Raw genomic sequence first — 18,140 nt, forward strand, 5'->3', positions numbered from 1 at the left:
AATTGAGTATACACTTTTCAACCGCAGCCCCGTGAGTGCTTCTCACTCCTACCCTGCAGCTCTTTCCCAGCCCAGGCTGGGGCTTCTTATAGGAACTAAACTAATGATCCTTTACTCTGACTCTGTGACCCGACAATTTTTTTCTCTCCCCTTTTGCATTAATACCATCCACCATGTCTCTAGGCCACAGCAGTTCCAGCCTTTGCTACCAGAGATTGATAACTGCTGGGATCACCAGCAGGAAGGGAGGAAAGGAGCTGGATTGGGTTGAGGAGTTTGATATCTAGTGAATGGCTTCCCCATCATGAATACAGATAAGAAATGTGACCCAAGTCCAGGTGCTTATGCTAAATGTCCTCCAGTGCCTTTTCCAGCTTGAGGCCATGACATAGTTGGCAGCTTATCTCATTAACACTAAGAAAAACACAGACTCTGCAATCAAAGCAGAATGTGCCTTCTCCATGCTGAGAGCAGGGGGGAAGTACCCACCAGAGCTGCTTGTGCCTTGCTGCTTCCCATAGCAGCGTCTGCAGCTTCAGCCTGCGGCATGCCCTGCCCATGTGACTTGGCTTCTGACTCCATGCTGCACAGACCTGGAGAACACCCTCTTTGTGCACAGGGAGCTGCAGGCTGCATTCCAGTGTTACTCCACTCTCTCACAGTTCAGCCCCCTGGTCCGGGCACTCCCAGACCCTGCTCTAAATCACAACTTCCTCCTTCTTAATGGAAGCCACTGGCTCCATATCTCTGCAATCATCTGGTAGCCACAGGGAGAAATTCAGTTTTGCGCTGCAGTTTTTCACAATGAGACTCACCTTCTAGCTGTGGTTATGGTTTTGCAAACCAATGTTGCCTATGATTAGCTCCTGTTTGTGCAGTGCTGCAGCTCGTGCTACTCAGTGCAAAAAGAGCTTGCACCTGTGGCCTGGGTGGAAAATCCTGATTTTAATTTCCCTGTTGTCTTTGGAGAAGTACTTGGTTGGAGAGAAGGGCTTGGGAGTTCCCTAAAGAACAGCATGTTGCAAGTTCCTTGGCTGGCAGTCATGTGTTGAGTACTCTGCAGTTGTACAAGGTATCCTTGGCTGTAAGTCCTCATGAGCAGTGCTCTTGCATCTTAGAGTTTTCTCATCAACAAAGCAAGCATTTGCAGAAGATTTGAGATAGCCTTGCTAGTTCTTTTCTTCCTTCCCTCAGAGTTGCTCCTGTGCTCTCATTCATCACCAACCATATCCAGAAGGCTTGTGGCATGCCACCACTAATCTCTACTCCCTAATGCCAAAGTGTCAGTAGAGCTAGGGTCTGCCTCTGACAATCTGATCCTCTTCTGGGAGGTCCAGTACTCTTGGCATTGGGGAGAGGAATGGAAGGCCCATCCTGAGGCCAGTGAAGAGAGGGAAAAGAGGGTGAAGAGTGATTCTCGTCATGCAGTGAGAATCTCCTCCTTTGCAGTGATATCTCTGCTGCCTTCTTTCCCTGCTAGTGCATTTCCATGCCTGGTTGTGCTGGCTGTTACCATCAGTTATTTCTTTAGCCATGAGCACATGAAAGGCTCCCAAGTTTCTGCTTTAAGCAGTGAGGTCAGAGTTGTGATATGCTTGAGCTAGCTGCCCAGGCAGGAGAGGGTATCCAAGAGCCTCAGAGCTTCCCACCTAATTTCACAGGGTATAAGATACCCTGCCATGTTCCATCCAAAAGCAAGAGTTCTGCTCGGATGAAAAGCCTCATAGAAGCTCCTAGAAAGCAGAGAAGAGAAAGAAGAAGAAGAATTTGAAGATAAAACAAAGACCCAGGGAAATTACTGATTATGAATTATTATCAGAAATTTTAATTCACTGGTGCCCATTGGTTGTAGCATTGCTTCTGCTTCCCACTCAGATGTGGCTCAAACCCAACTATATCTCACTAAAATATAGGGTCTTACATTCACATACGCAGCCAGTTAATTTCTCTTTCCCCAGTCTGTATTCAGTGAGGGGACATCAGCTCTAGTTATCTATTCTATCATTTCTGTGTAGGTACAGGTAGGGCACAGGGTGGCTAGCTTGGTCCCAACCCCACTGGGAAAACTGGGGACAAGACTAAAAAGGCTCACAGATTGGAGAGGCAAAAATCGACTCTGAAGCAGTGCCCCTGGGGACTCTTAGGGAACAGAAATGGCAAAGAGGCAGAGTTCAGATGCCTTTCCTAAGCAAAACCAGAGAGAGACTACAAAGAGAGCAACTGATGGACAATGAGAGCCAAGAGAGATGGTGTGCAATGACAGTGCTGGGTTCAAGCAATGCTGATGAGAAAATTACTTGTCATCACAGCATGGAGAGTCTCAGGAATGACTATGTTCCCACTGCACCAGGCAGAAAATAAACTCTTTTGAACCCTACCTCCACATCAAGGACCAGCCTGGAGGCTAAGTGTAGGCTGTGGAAGAAGACAAGTTTTATTTGTTAATCCATGATAGTGGCCAATGCAGCTTCTGCCAGCCAATCTGTGCTATTTGGTACCAGAGAAGACACACAGTGAGATGTAAACATTTTCTAGTGGGTGTGTTTTCTAATACCACATGGCTTTGGCGCTATGAGGGAGCAGTTGGAGCAGAAAGTCCCACAGGAACACCTTCAGTATGAAAAGGCTCTGTAGGTATAAGACACCCAATACAAGAGACGTCATGCTGACCTGTGCATCAGCATGAACCCAAAATCTTGTTCAAAACATCATACTGGTAGGCTGTGCTGCCTATTGTGTTTGAAACAACTGCTGCTGCTGCATGTGCCACTGCTTCTCCAGGCTCTGAGATATTGGCTAAGATGCCAGAGAAGGTGGCAGGAGGATCCAAACCCTGCAAGCCCCCAGTTTCCAGTTGGACTGACTATGAAAGCAATGACTGTTTGCCAGAAGCACAGAAGAACTTTCTCTCACCACTCTGAAAGGGAACTGAAGCCTGCACAGTACAGAAGGACAACAGCTGCACCAGGCTGGGGCTCAGGAGCCTGGACAAAAGCAGCACAGGAGAACTTGGTACTTTTAGCTCCTTTAAACTCAACAAGCCAAGAGGAAGGTGCCAAGAAGGCAGCAAAAGCCAAGAACCACCTGGTCCTTGACTGGCATTGCCAAGAAGCCCTGATTATCTGTGGCTGCAACATAAGTCCCAAGGAAAGCCAAGAAACTGGCAGCCACTATGACCAAAAAAGCAATCAAGAGCTATAGAATATGAAAAGTGACAGACCAAAAAAGGCAAAGATCCAGCTAAGGGCAAAACAGTGAAACCCAAGGCTACCAAACCAAAGCAGAGAAATCGAAAGTGACCTCAGGATGAGAAAGTAGTGCACAAGTAGATGCTGTATGAGCATAGAAAAAGTGGCCTGCTGCAGAGCCATAGACTGCAAATCCTTAATTTAGCCACTGATTTTTGTCATGTTTTGCATTCTTTAATACAGTTTCTCCAAAGGAAGAGAATTAATTTTAATAATTTAAATACCTTGTTTTGCAATAAAACTCAAGCTTTGTATGAACTAAATATTTCTTCTTGCTATTTTCTTCAAATGTCTGCAGGAGTATTGTAGGGGAGAGAGTTTGCTCAGAGATGCACAGCAAAAAGAACTGAGGCAAGTGATGAATGCTGCAACAAAGAAATTTCTGATCTGACATCAGGAAACTATTCTCCATCTTAAGTGTGGTGCAGCATTGGAACAGATTGAGGATTCTCCATCCTTGCTGACTTTTTCAAAATTCACCTGGACAAGGCTCTGAGTGATCTTATTAGCTTTGAAGGTAGCTCTGTGTGCTAACTTTCAGTATAATTTTATCTATTATCCTAACTGGGGAGGTATACAATCTCAATATCAACATTTATTTAAAAAAATGCATAGCTTCATGTACATTTATTCTTATATTTAAGTAGGTGAGATCTGACATTACTTATTAGCTAGACATATTGAATTATATGTTTCTCTATTACATCTTTTTGTTAATGTCTAATTTGTGACAGGCTGTATTTGTATGGATATTGCAATATTAGTAAAATTTACAAAACAGCATTCTGACAGATAATTTATTCATTAAATGAATTTAATGTTTTTTACCAATTCACTTTTTTATATACTTCAGCACAGTAGCAATGAGTACATAAACTGATACAATTTATATGATTGAAAATATTTTTATTTGAAAAAATAATTTACATTAGTAGCAAAAGTAGACAATCAAACACCTTTGTGATGTTTCACACAACTTTTTTTATAACTTCTTTTAATGGACTGAAATCCAGCTCTCTATTTTGTAGGAGTTTATTCCAACTTGCTGCACTACAGGGGCTATGGATAGCAAGAAACAGAGAGAAAAGAGCAGGATGCTGAAGATCAGAGAGCAGGAAGTGAAGAGATTCAGAAATGGAATTCAGATTTCCTGTGCCCTGTCAAGGGACTGTTCACAGCTGGATGAAGGAACACTGTCAAACAATGTCAGACCATGTGGTGCCAGGAGTCAATGTTATAGGATTGTGTACCTTTAAAATCTTTGGGAGGAAAAAACCCAACCACAACTTTTTTTTTTTTCTCTAATTTTTAAATCCCTTTTGGTTTCTAGCCAACTATTCTTTGTTTAATAGGGGTGCTTTTTCTGGATAAGCTGCAAGCACCAGTCCCCTCTGTGAAGGGCAAGCCCACACCCCAGCCAGAAGGATGCTCTTAAGGGATCCCTCCAAGCTGAGACGCCCGATGTCAACATATTTTGTTCATGCTGTGGGTTACTGGGGAAAGATTCAGGAAACATGGAGCTTCTAGGTGACATGGCAGCTGCTTCCAACAGGGGACTGAGCATCAGAACACTGGCTTTCAAACAGCAGCCTTCAAACTGGCAACACTGCTCAGTAGTGGGGAGCCGTGACAGTAAAAGGAGCAGGAACAACCATTGTGTCGGAAGTGACCGCAGGACATCTAACTCCTGCTCCAGGTCAGAAGTTTGTGAAAATCAGCCACAAACACAGGACCATGTTTCTAAAACAGGCCTCTGGCAGCTTTCTTTGTGGCTAGCCCAACTGCATGAACAGCAGACCTAGCTGGAGCTGTATTTAAAACCACTGCCCTGGCTTATAAGAGAAGGCTCTATCCAGAGACCAGCAACCATGGCAATTCAGTTTGGAATGGCAGGGAAGGTAAATCTGTGTATGGAATAAGTGCTAATGAAGGTGGGAAAGTGTGTCTGCAGACTCCAGCGCTGTAAGAAAAGGGAAGGATAAAGTGAATCACAAAAATCTGATGGCACACACAGCCAGTGGAAAGTGCCAATAGAGGGACACTGCACAGGTCAAGAGCTCATGAGACAGAGCAGGGTTTGGCCTGTGTAGGTGGGAGCAACATCTACAGTCACTGGGGCTGAGGCTGTTTCCATTATAACAGTCCAAGACAGGGACACCACAGCATCAACCAGGAAGGGGCATTGCTTCTAGGGGATAGCACTGTGCAATAATCTGCATTGTGTGGTTTAGTCCTGAAGTCCTATGGGACACTGTCAGAGGCACTTTAATGGGTAATTTGGGCCACAGCCACTTTTGTTCTAGAAATACCATCTAAATGCAGACCTCACTGCTTGCACATGAACACACTGCCTAGAGTGCCCCAAACTCTGAGTGCTCTATCTTTTCAATGAAAATATGATGCACAGTCAGTGCCTGATGAATCTATGCAAAAATCAGAAAATCAATGAAAGGGAAATTCTTCTAATCCTTTTGACCTAGATATGTAATTTTCCCATTATTGAGTTAAGTGGCTGTAGTGAACAAATTCTTCTTCACTCATGTGATAGTTAGCACAGCTCTTCTCTTATCTCAGTCACCTTACCATTTTACTTGGAGATGTTAATTCTTTACCAGAAAGTCATGGCACATGCACAGTGAAAAGATGTGTTTTCAGCAGAAATTTAGCAGGCTGGGAGGAGTCATCCTTGTGTTCAGCAGCTACCAACTGTCAGGAAAATCTAGCACAGCTATGTTGGAGCAAATTTTATGTTTCTCTAGAAAAAATAATGACTTCCCAGGAAGACCTGTGATTCATGAGTGAAGGGAGGGTGGCAGCAGAGGACTAGGCTAGCAGGGAGTAAAAAGGTCCAAATGACAGATTTGGGTTGGAGTCAAGTTTCCTCACAAATGTGGAGGAAATACAGCAAGTGACAAATAGACCCAAACACGTGAGAGTTGCCAAGAATAATAGGAAATAAATTTTCCTTTAATACGCATTATATAGACTCTAGCATTAAAACAATGTTCTCCTGGACAGGAGCACCTCTTCCTGACCCTGCTGAAAGCAAGCAACAGAAAGGCTTCTAACTACTTCCCAAACTGTATGAATGTTAAATTTCTATATGCTGTACAGGAGCTATGTTACACAGCTATATATCTATATCAACTTATAGTCAACTCTAAATACAAAGTGGAGACCTGGCCTAGTCCAATTTCCAAGATGTCCCTCTAATATCTCGTCTCCATCCTACCTTCCTCCACACAGGCAATTTTCAGAGGTATCCCATCATGGAAGTCAGTGGCTGCCAGTGAATTTCTGTGAGATCAAGCTCTCAGTGACCTCCTTTCTACAGAAACATGCACTCTCTCAGTATAGAGAAATTCCTCCTCCATACCTAGTCTCCAGAGCCTAGACTGAGGAAGAGCATCATTCCCTGAGTAGGGGTGCAATGTTCCTATGTATAGGATGAAATTTCAGACACTGCATAACTTGAAATTCTTTCTCCTGTGTACTGGCTTAATACAGAGAGATTTAGCCCATCTATGGACAATTTTGACCTCATATGGAACAAATCTGTCTGCACAGGGTGTCTTCTACAGAGCGGATGTAAACAGCTTACTGACGCATACAGCAGAAATCCTAGTCCAGGTGAGAGGGTCTTACATTAATTGTTTTACTCTTTTTCTCAAGAGACATCTGCCTCTGTGCAGCAAACTGTCCCTGATATTGTGTGACCCTGGCTCTGTGCAGGAGAGCAGTGTCCCTGCAAGCGTGAATGGTACTCTGTTCAGCAGCAGAGTTCATTATGTGATGGGGGTGAATGCCTAATCTGTCTCTCTGTTAGTTGGGAACAACACAGAGGTCCTGGAGACAGGGTCTTGCTGATCTGCTGCAGTGCTCCGGTGCCCCACAGAATCATGCCAATGAGAGTCACACAGAATAATTAATACAGTTCAGACTGCTCTTCCCCACCTACCCTACCCAGTGTCATCATGTAAACTGCCCATATACCTGGAAATGTTCTCCATATATCTGAAATACAAAGTTCTTGAGCAGACCAGACATCCAGTGCTACCAGAGTAATTCTCCCCAGGCTGGCCTGCCTCTATAAGCACTTATATCTGTAGATATGTTTACCTTCCCCATCAGAACCTGGCTCTGTACAGGTCAGCAAAGTCAGAGAACTTGCAGGAAAATCCCAGGTCCCTGATAACCAGGGATCCCAGATAATGATTCTTCTCTCACATCTGATTCCAGTTTGTGACTCCTTTCTGCTTTGTGCAGAATCTTCCAGGTCAAGAGGTAGGAACTCAAGTGGAGATATTGAAAGCAAGCTCAGCAACTGGAGAGTGTGGAGGTAGGCAGACCAAGACAAGACACCAGGACAAGCTAATTCATTGCAAGTTCCCCGTACTGTCAGGACACACAGGTTCTTCATGGGCTTTCTTGGGCTTAGGAGTGCAGACAGCCATAATTACTGCTTTGTGGAACTTGCCTGGAATGGACATCAAGAGATTTCTTCAATGGGAAGGGAGGGACAAGAATAGGGGAGAGGAGACGAGGGAGTGTAAGAGGCAGGACTCTGTTCCAACATAATCTTCTCGAGAAAATATAATGCCATACTAAATCCAGAATTCTTCCTTTTGGTAGCAGTTGTGTGTGAGGGAGGCAACGGGCTTGGGACAAAGAACTTCCCAGAGGGAGTTATAAATGATCTGTTGCCATCCAGGGGCAATGAGGTTTGCCTTGGGTTCAGGATAGCTCATCTCCCATTTCTGTCACTTCTCTGATGCCAGCAGACACAAGGAGGAGATTGTGCTATCACACAACAAACGCAGTGGTTCAGGAGAATCAGAGAGGCTCAGGCTGACTAACAATATCTGAGCTCATACTGATGCCATTGCAAGAAATAAAGGGCAGGAGTCCTAGGGCCTAGTCCTAGTTTGTACTCCTCCACATGAAATGCAGCTTAGGCCATCTGTACCACTGAAGAAGACTACATCCTGTCCCCATATAGAATATCCCTCCAGGGACAAAGCAAGAGAAGATGCAGCACATTTATAAGGACCTCTGGGAAATGAGCAGCTCATGGCCTGCCAGACAGAGGGAAAGGAGGGAGCATCTTCTATCCTCAGCAACAGATTTTAAAGATGATGACAGCCACCATAACAGACTAGCAGAGTACTCTGTGTACTGCAGCACCTGAAGAAGAGAATGTAGGGGAAGGCACAGAAGCAAGAAAATGGTGGGGAAATCACAAACAAGAAGGACTTGTCTTGGGTAGGTAGTGGGTGAGGATTTCTCTTCTCTTCCTTCCTTTTGCTCTCCTGCTGTTGGGAGCTCACAGAGCATCAGGCCTTCCATGCTGCTGCTCCAGGAGCTGTCTGCAAGGGAGAGGCAGGGGTTGCCCAGATCGGCGGAGACGTCGAGGAGGAAGGCCAGCCAGCTGGCGACAGATCTCATCTGAAGACATAGCAGACACACACAAGTTGACAGATAATCAAAGCTTCCTTCAAATTCTTCACTACTAGAATAGCTAAAGGTACATCCTTCACTGCATCTACAGAAACTGTTGAAACTGCTGAATCCTCATATACATGAGGCACGCAAAACAGGTCCTTAGGCTTTTATGAATTTCTTTCTGGTTTTATTCATGTACAATACATGCTAAAATCACTGGTATTTTGCTGCAACAAAGACTTCATAAAAAATCTAGACTGGATCCTGTTTCTATTCATGACCAGAAATACTGATATTTACTCTTGAGCCTCAAAGGAATACAACTTTGAGTTAAGAGTGTGTTTGGGGCTAGTAGAGCACGATCAAGATGGAGGAATACAGAGCTATCATACTTCTTGTTAGTACAATATCTACTTCCCATTTTATTTGGTCATGTTTTTTGTGTACTGGATCTAAGACTGCATTGCATTAGAGCTCCTTCACATAAAGTCCAGGGAAACTACTACATACAGACTGGAGTCCAAGCTAACTAGTTAGCTTAGAGACTCTATCAGATGGCTGCAGCTATTCTTCTTGTGATATCACTCACCTTGCATGACCTCATTCTCCTTGCAGACAATGCGAGAGCACACCTCCTTGTTTATTATGTACATGCGACGCACACTGAGGGATCGCCAGGGTCAGTAGCGAGAGGCACAGAGACCCAAAGAAAGAAAAAAGGGATACAGGCAATAAACATATATATTCACTGATGAGAAGGCAAGTCCTAAATTTTTATGATTAGTTACCCTAGATTAAGGCTGCCATCAATAGCAAAGTAATCTTGGCAACGGCTTCATAAAATCTTAGAATCACAGAAAGGTTTGGGTTAGAAGGGACCTTCAAGATCATCTTGTTCCAACCCACTGTCATGGGCAGGGACACCTTCCACTAGATCAGGTTGCTCAAAGCCCCGTCCAACCTGGCCTTGAACAATTCCAGGGACTGGGCATTCACAATTTCTCTAGACAATCTGTTCCTGTGTCTCATCACCTTCTGCGTAAAGAATTTCTACCTAACATCTAATCTAAATTTCTCCTCTTTTAGTTCAAAACCATCCCCTCTTGTCCTATCACCATTTGCCTGTGCAAAAAGCTGCTCTCCCTCCTTTTTATAAACTCCCTTCAGGTACTGGAAGGCCGCAATAACGTCTCTCTGGAGCCTTCTCTTCTCCAGGCTGAACAACCCCAGCTCTCTCAGCCTGTCTTCAAAGGAGAGGTGCTCTATCCCTCTGATTATCTTCATGGCCCTATAAATGGCCAAATACCTTAAATATGGATTACAATATAGGGCATATTACAGTTCCTTAGTGCTGCACAGATAATAGTAATTGTGCTGTTTTAAATAATCACAGAAAAAGGACACTCTGGGGATAGGATTCATCTCACCAACTGGTTCCCAGAGGCCTCTAGTCTTCAAAAGGAACAATTGATTAACTGGGTATACCATTTCTGGAGAGGTTTTAAGGTATTTCTTAGGGACTGCTTGTTTCTTACCTTGTAACACAGAGGTAGCTGATACACTGCTTTACTGGTTTGTGAACAGAGTACAGGCGTGTGCAAGGGAACTTTTCTTCACGACAATCTGGGAACACACACACACACACAGAAACACATTGGTGCAATCCAGCATCACCGGCAGGCGAACTCATTCTGGCACAGATATCACTTCATCACTAGGTACTGTCCTCCAGGATTCTAGGGAAGGCCTCCAGCCTCTATTGTCCTCTCTCTTGCGAGAGATGGGTATGGTTTAGAGAATAGGAAAATAATGCAGACATTTCTGCATGTGATACCCTTGCCTCATAGGACAAAAGCAAGGGAAAGTTGAGTGAAATGCAAAACAAGCTCACTGGGCATACTGAATACAGGAGGCACATGCTGTAAGGCTGACAGACACATAAATAAAATGTAAATTGTAGTTGCGTACTAAGACGTGTTTCTAATAGATCTGCAATATCTCATTTCAGGACACGAATTTAGTTCCTTTTTTTCTGGACAATCAACCCTATAGCTAACTATGATGGGTTTTCCCGTATTTCATTCTGAAATGCCAGGTATCAGCCAATGACAATGGCACAATATTGACCCAGTGTATCTGGTCAGGTGATCTGCCACTTCCTCCCTTCCCAGGCATGCCAACCAGGAGAAGGCTGCTGTTTCCACTGCCATAATTCTCCAGTACTTCTAACTCAAGAAACAATTGAAAGCAATTTTCCAGGAGACAAAGCTCAGTGCTCAGCCAGCACTTGCCTGGAGAGGTAACAGGGTGGGTGAAAGTGGGTTTGGGAGGGAATGCAGGCAGCAAACTTAAAACATACCTGATGAAGCCGTTGCAGTTTCACTGTCAGACAGAACTGGAAGACAGAGGGTAGTAAAGTTAGTTAGTTACCGTAATTTCTTCCTAGATATGCGCTTTATCAAAACAAATACCTGGAAAGGTCTTTCAAGAGCCCTCCACTGTAACTTCCAAGGTGGGAAAAGATTTAATTGTTACTAACATGAAACCATAAGAGAAGGTACAAATCCAGTATGAACCTAGTGCCAACTACTCAGCCAATAATGGTAAAAATCTGCCCAAGCTTTCCCATAAAGCACTACCATTACTGTTCAAAATTACACTATAAGGGCATCTTCCCTTAAAATTCAAAAGGTCAGGTAAATTTATTTAGTTTCTGTAATTACTATTTATCTAAACAAGAAGTGAAGGAGCCTGTGACTGCCTCTTTCTAAGGAATAGTGACACCTATAAAAAACAGCATCCCCAAGACCTCTAGTTCTTTAATGTCCATGACAAAGGATCAGAAGAAGGTTGATTTGTTATTCCTTATAATAAAGTAACCCGTCTATACCACAGCAAACCAGTATATTTTGTAATTTGCCCAGTAACAAACTGCAAAGGAATTCAGAGAACTGATTGCCAGGTGCAAGTTTTCATCAACAGTTAGAGAGGACTTTTACTTCTGCTCACGTGCCATAGTGTCAGCCAGAAACATAGACAAAACACATGTGCACAAGGGAAAATGAGTCTTTTGGGTGTTGGGGCTGTGCTTAGGGGCAGTCAGAGATGGCAGGATTCTGGGTGTGCAAGGGACTGTGCAAGGAGAGGGAAGAAGGGTCTACAACATGTGGTTGTGAACTGAGAATAAACTTACCGGAAGGAGGAACTGCAGGTGGTGTAACAGCTGCAGCTGGAAAAAGAGAAGATGTTCTGAAAGATCTTAATTTGAGCTTTTGGCATGATAGGATGCTGCAGAGCAAAGCTGGGTCCCAATGGTACATCCTTTGTGAAGAATTTTTCTTGATCCCTCAATAGTAAGCATTTCAAAGCCCAAGTTTGCTGCAAAGGCTTCACCTTTAGTCTTTTCAGTTTTAGATGTAGGTTAGTCACCACCAGTTTGGTCTAGACACTAAGTCTTATCTACACTCATACAGACTGTCAGGTCTCATATACTGAACACAATTGCTTTCACCTCCCATCCCACCCAGGATGTGTATACAATATGTTTCTTCCAGTTTTCTCTTCCAGTGTTGTCCCGTGACAGCTTGACCCACAATAAATACTCCAGATAGATCATGAACAGAATCAGGGCAGTGGACAGATTATGGAACTGATGTCCTGGAATACAAGACACCATTCTCAGATGAGCTCTCCTACACACACAGCACGCTTCCCAGAAACAGCCATGCATAGCTGCCTCTCTTTGGACCATATCATTGACCAGATGTGTTCCCCCTCTCCCTTCCCTGTCTGGTCTTCCCAGCCTCAGGGGGATGTTGAGACTGCTTCAGCAGGGAGAGAAACCAGTCATGCCAGCTTTGAAACCAGACTCATATGGAAAAAGTGGGGAGGCTCCTTCTTGAGACTCCTTTCCTCCATTGCCTGTTGTTGCAAATGCCTGTACTCCCATCAGCTCTGTGTCCTTCCCCTGAGGTCATCTCCACTCTCTAAGGAGACACACTGCATGCTGTAAGCGTTCATCTTCCAAGTCCTCCATCTACCCTACCTTTGCTGCCCCCAAGTGACACAGGCGCAGGCACACTGGGGAAGACAGTAGTAAAAGAACAGTATGTCCACTTCCTGATCCCAACACTGCTCAGAGTTTGCTTTACTACTGTCTTTCAGGGTTTTTTTGCCACCTCTGTCTCCTGAGCATCAAACACATGTGCTACCTGCCAGCAGACACACACACAACCTGTGTCCCAGTGCTGCTCAGTTTGAACCTGTTCAATTTCTCACCCTCATCATTTAGTCTCTTTGTTTCTGCCACTTTCTGTGGAAGACAAGGCTGAGTGAGCTTGGAATTTCATGGCTTCCTGCAGTGCAAACATCTTCAGAGAGCTCTGCTACACTAGGTGAGATTGGCATTTCCTCAGAGAACAGACCATTAAGTCACCCTAAATTAATCTCCCTGCATAGAGCACAGAAAAGATTCCCAGACAGCCATAAACATTGGAAGAACACTGCTAGATATCAAAAGTGGGAAGAGGGGTTTCTGGGCATAATGAGTAATTTCTGTGTGTGTGTAGGCAGAAGTACAGATGAAAAGGGAAAAAGAAGCATGAAGATGCCAAGAGATAGGAGCTTACCAGGGCTGCTGAGAAGAGAGGCAGGGGTAACATCACCTGGAAAAGAGAGAATGTTCTTAAGAAAGCTTGTCTTTACTTTGTGGTCCTTTATATAGCCAGCCATAGCTAGCTTGAATTACCTTGGCTGCCATCACAGGCTCATGAGACAGTGCAATCCAATCCAGTAAATTCATAAACAAACACAGTGCCCCCATCCCACCCGTATCTGTTCCCTTTGTCAGTGACTGGCCTGGAACTGGATTTTTTAGTGCACATGTTGCATGAACCCATACTGAATTCTGGGTGCATATTCTGACTTCTCAGATATGGCCATTTTAGGCATCTTGGTGGGAAAGAAAGATGTCTGAAATGAAGGTGCTGATGGCTCCTACAGCAGCAGGACAGACAGCTGAGGCACCCACTGCAGGGGAGGAGGGAGGCAGCTCTAAAACTTAGTCTTGGCTGCAGAAATTCATCAGCAGATGAGTTTCTTTGAAAGGCAAGTAATGGCAAAACTGAGGTGGAAGGATATAGGGATAAAGTGATGGAGGGATAAAGTGTGAAGGAAAGGGAAACTTGGAGGACATGTTTTGGACTGCCTTCTGAATAGTTTTCTAGAAAGCCCCAGATACTACATGACAGGATGTTGGTGTTGGGGCTGTGCTTAGGGGCAAGGAGATGAAAGATGTCTGAAGGCTTAGCCAGGGGCTTCAGTTTGAAGAAAAGGCAGGCCCTTGTGGTTCTTCTGGGTGCTGAAGCACGATGCAAACATACATTCATTTTATATTACCATGTCACAGAAATGGATAAAGGTCCAGAGGGATAAAGCAATTCACTCCCAACAACAAAGCCAGTATGAAGACCACTCAGTATCCTTTCCCAGTGGCCTCACTGCTAAAGCACCACTTGTGCACTTGAGCAAAGTGTTCAGGACACCATACACCAGCAAATTATTTGTAAAGAGCACAAAACATTTAGCAAGTTGTCTTGGAGGGCTTGTTCAATCTTCCCTGAAAAATAAGCTCACAGGTCAGAGGTAAAGAAACAAAGAACAGTACTTGCTAATAAACAGGCTGTAACTCCATGGGACAATGGAGTCACATGAGCAACCTTCAGCACACAATATGCCTGTAATACTTACCAGTTGCACTTTCTGGTTCTTGCCCATTGACCACCCATGGAAACCAGTCTGCAAGAAAAGAAGAGAGGAGAGTGAAGAAAGACAGAGATTTCTACAGTCTGCAGGCTTTGTGAAATTTTTATGAGACATTTATCTATCCAGGAGACACCACTGCCCTCTGCTGAAGGGAGAAATCTGTTCACTCTGCCTCAGCCTCCACTGCTGGCCGGGTTTGTTGTTTAAAGACTCATGGACACAGCAGGTCCTGATCCGAACCCTGTTGCTTCCACAAGGGTCAATGGCTGGGCATAGGGACAAGTTAGTAAATACCTCCAGATCTCCTACCAGATTTTGCATTTCTGAAACCCCATTTGATGCATTTTGAAAAAAAAATCCATGTGACCTCCATACTCTGGAGGCTGGTCAAAATCCCTATATTCATTTTATAAAAGAGGAAACTGAGTCATGGATATTATTTACTTGGGGTCACAGATTGGTACAGTAAGAAACAGACTGCAGGTTTTGTATCTCCTTAGGCAAATAATTATCTGGTCCATCATCCTGCTTGGGTATAGAGCACAGAGCAGATGATCTTTCCCTTTTCTGCACGTATGTGCACTGGAGAGGGGGAACAATGAAGGCTTGGCTGTGCATGCTGTGTGGAAGAGAAGAAACTGAAACTGGGCTAGACTGTTTGTTTGTCCAAATATAAAGGGCGAGAGAGCTGCTTCCTACAGCAGCCAGGAACAGGAAAGTATTTCCTGCAAGCCACAGAGGAGGGAAATGTCTGCATAACTGGAGTGGGATGAAGGAAGGAGTTGGCAGGAAAAAGCCACAGATCTGGGGCACTGCAGGGATGTGTGCATGATCAGCCCAAAAAACATTACACCCCGCTATGTCTTGTGAACTCAGCCTTTAGCTTTCTGTTCTTAATGTTCTTCTTTTAACCCACCATGTGGGTAAAAAATATTGGCTCTGGAGCTTCTGTCTTAGTTTTTCCATGTTCCAAGAACAGTTACTTGCAGACTGCAGAGGGACTCTTGGGACCCCTACATAATCCTGCTTTGCAGCATTACAGGAGTTGTTGGACCCTGATATTCTCTTCCCCACCCAGCTGCCAGCAACAGCTCAGCTGCTGGCAATTAACCCAGGGAGAGCCAGACATGTATAATAACTTAATTGCACAATTTAATGCAGCCCAAAACTTTCCCTGTTCTGGCTAATCTCTTAATTGTAACATGTAGAGAAGTAAGTGGTAGTGAACACTTTCTCACTTGTTTCTGATGCAAAAGGAAGGACACAAATTCTGAAACCATTGCAGAAGCCAGCAGTGCCGGATTTGAAGAGACATATAGAAAAGGCAGGGAGGCTCTCCCCTCTTTTCTAACATTGAAAAGTCAGATCTTACTAATTTGGTGGGTTTTTTTCCTCCCTAGGAGCTAACTAGAAAACTGATCTAATTCTAAAACAACAGGACATAAAGTGAAGTGAAATCTCTGCATATGAGGTGAGGAGATAAAACAGGTGACTTTCTTATCCTATTTTTAATTACTTCAATTTATGCTTGCTATTGTACCAAATTCATATGTTTTATAAACAACTGGAGTCTATTCTCCAAGTTGCAGTAAATTCATCCTTGAGGTCTAAAACTGCAACTCTAACTCACTGAATCTGTAGTTTACCCCAAAACAAAAGAAGCAGTGAGAGATCAGCTGATCGTTCCTGTTATTTTCCAAGTTAAAATAAACAAACAAACAAACACAAACAGAACTGCTAAAACAAAATACACAAAACTAAGAAATATTCCTTTCAGGCCTCCTTCATTCATCATAAAAACCACAGGCTTCTTTTTTTCCCCCTTAACTTTGTAGGCCACCTACAAACTCATCTCTTGGATGCCTCACCTCCCCACTTCACATTCGTAAATATGACATTGTCTACTGTGCACCTTTAAAGGAGAAAGTGCTATTTGGAGCAGAATCAGGCTTCAGCATGAGGGGAGGACCAAAGAAGGTATTGCAATAACCTGATTTGAATGTGATAGGTAGTTAGGTAATCACCTCTCTCCCACATAGAGTTTCTCCTGGGTGAAACTTTATCTGTTCATTGAAATTCATCTTCTTTCACTGTCTGTCCTGAGTCTTCCAATTGTAATGTCTGATGCTGCCCTTTTGTTTTGTTTTTTTGTGCCTTTTTTTTGTTTTAAACAAATTTGATCCCACCTGAATTTTTGCCAAAGTAGCTCCAAGCAAACAAAATTACGGAACAACAAAACAGAGTAACAACATCCACTACCACCAAAAGTAAAAATTCGTCTGAACTACAGAGCTTAGGTTTCTCAAAACAGCTGTACAAAGAACTACAAAACCTTCCAGCAGCCGAGTGGCCTGAAATGGGGTCATTCCAGCAGGAACTACTAGTGACAGCAAATGTGTCATAACTATGACAGAACAAATTTTGTGGAGCACTGGGAAATGCCCTGAATACACAGGTGGTACACCAGTAAGCATAAAGCACACCTAACTCTCTTTCTCAAACTGACCCGGCTGTTTTGCTTACATAAACATCCTTGAAGTGGAGGCTGTAGATCTTTGTCTCTTGTGACTCCCAGTACTTACTGGAGACTGTCACAGATGAGAACCTGTTTCCAGTTTCTAATTTTTCCTTACAGCCCTATATCCACCTTGCCTTTCCTGTTCGGTACTTCCCCTTTCACTACCCATCTACATGTCTCTGTCTTTCTTCTTAGGTCATTGCTTATTAGTCTGTGTAGGAAATTCTGTGGGGCACAGCTGGGGAAGAAATCCTCCCCCTGGCAGAAGGACTCACCAGCTGGGGACAAGAAGAGTGCCAAGAGACACAACAGTGTACAGGTTCCAGAGTTCTTCATCCCTGCGGAGTTGAGGAGAGAGGAAAGCTAAGGCAGGAACTGGAGTACGCTCCCCCACAGCACAGAAACTTTGCTTGCTATCCTCCATTTCCCTCTCAACACCATTTGGTCTTCCCAGCCTTCTTCCTGTCTCCCTCCTCATCTGGCCAGTTTTCCAGAAATATTCTGGACTGAACTTATAACATCACCTGCTTTCTTCCTCTTTCCATCTCCTTCCCCCAGTCCCCATCTTTTTTCTCATCCAGGTGGCTAAGCCCCACTCCACACATACATCCAGCATGCAAAGAAAAGTTTCCCCCACATTATCTCCCTCCATTCTCTTCTACTTTTAAGTTACTTTGAGGATCACTGAGACAATAGATAGGGTCCCCATAACTTACTGCAGCCCTCAGCTTCCACTCCCTTCGGCAGCAAACGTTCTGTCTTTCCCCTTCGGCGTCCCCCCCACTTTAGCTATTGGGTAAATCACATGCAGCCACACCCGGAATACGTTCTCCTTTTGGTTGTCTTCAAAAATACAATTTCTGGGAAAAAAAAAAAAAAAGCCAGCGAGATGGAGGGACATGGTGTCATCATGCATCTGGAATGAGGGGGGGAGCGAGAAGCAGCTGCCCACACCCTCATTCCAGAGTTTATTGTCCTCCGAAGGGCTCCTCCCATTCCCCCAGGATGGCCCAGCACCAGGGATGGATTCTTGGGTCTGTGTTGCACACTGGTGTCCCATTTCGTCCTTCCCTCCTGCACACTCCCGCTTCTCCTCACGCCGCTACCTCTAGCCACGATTCCCCACTCAGCTGCGGCCTCTTCCCACCCCAGTCCTTCTGTCCTCTTCC

At 44.2% G+C, this 18,140-nt stretch overlaps 1 protein-coding gene across 1 annotated transcript in view; it reads right to left on the minus strand.

Moving 5' to 3' along the window:
- Positions 1-5,125: 5,125 nt before the first annotated feature.
- Positions 5,126-18,140, minus strand: part of MFAP5 (microfibril associated protein 5) — a 14,025-nt gene continuing 1,010 nt past the window's right edge. The window contains 10 exon segments of the mRNA XM_008921125.4: positions 5,126-8,693; positions 9,280-9,353; positions 10,226-10,313; positions 11,050-11,085; positions 11,884-11,919; positions 13,319-13,354; positions 14,439-14,486; positions 17,247-17,309; positions 17,688-17,751; positions 17,753-17,831. Coding sequence (XP_008919373.2) covers positions 8,572-8,693; positions 9,280-9,353; positions 10,226-10,313; positions 11,050-11,085; positions 11,884-11,919; positions 13,319-13,354; positions 14,439-14,486; positions 17,247-17,309; positions 17,688-17,751; positions 17,753-17,831 — 646 coding nt within the window. The 3' untranslated portion in view covers positions 5,126-8,571.

Source organism: Manacus vitellinus, unplaced genomic scaffold (assembly GCF_001715985.3).
Source record: "Manacus vitellinus isolate BGI_N305 unplaced genomic scaffold, ASM171598v3 scaffold_83_pilon, whole genome shotgun sequence".
In the NCBI taxonomy this organism is placed as follows: domain Eukaryota; kingdom Metazoa; phylum Chordata; class Aves; order Passeriformes; family Pipridae; genus Manacus; species Manacus vitellinus.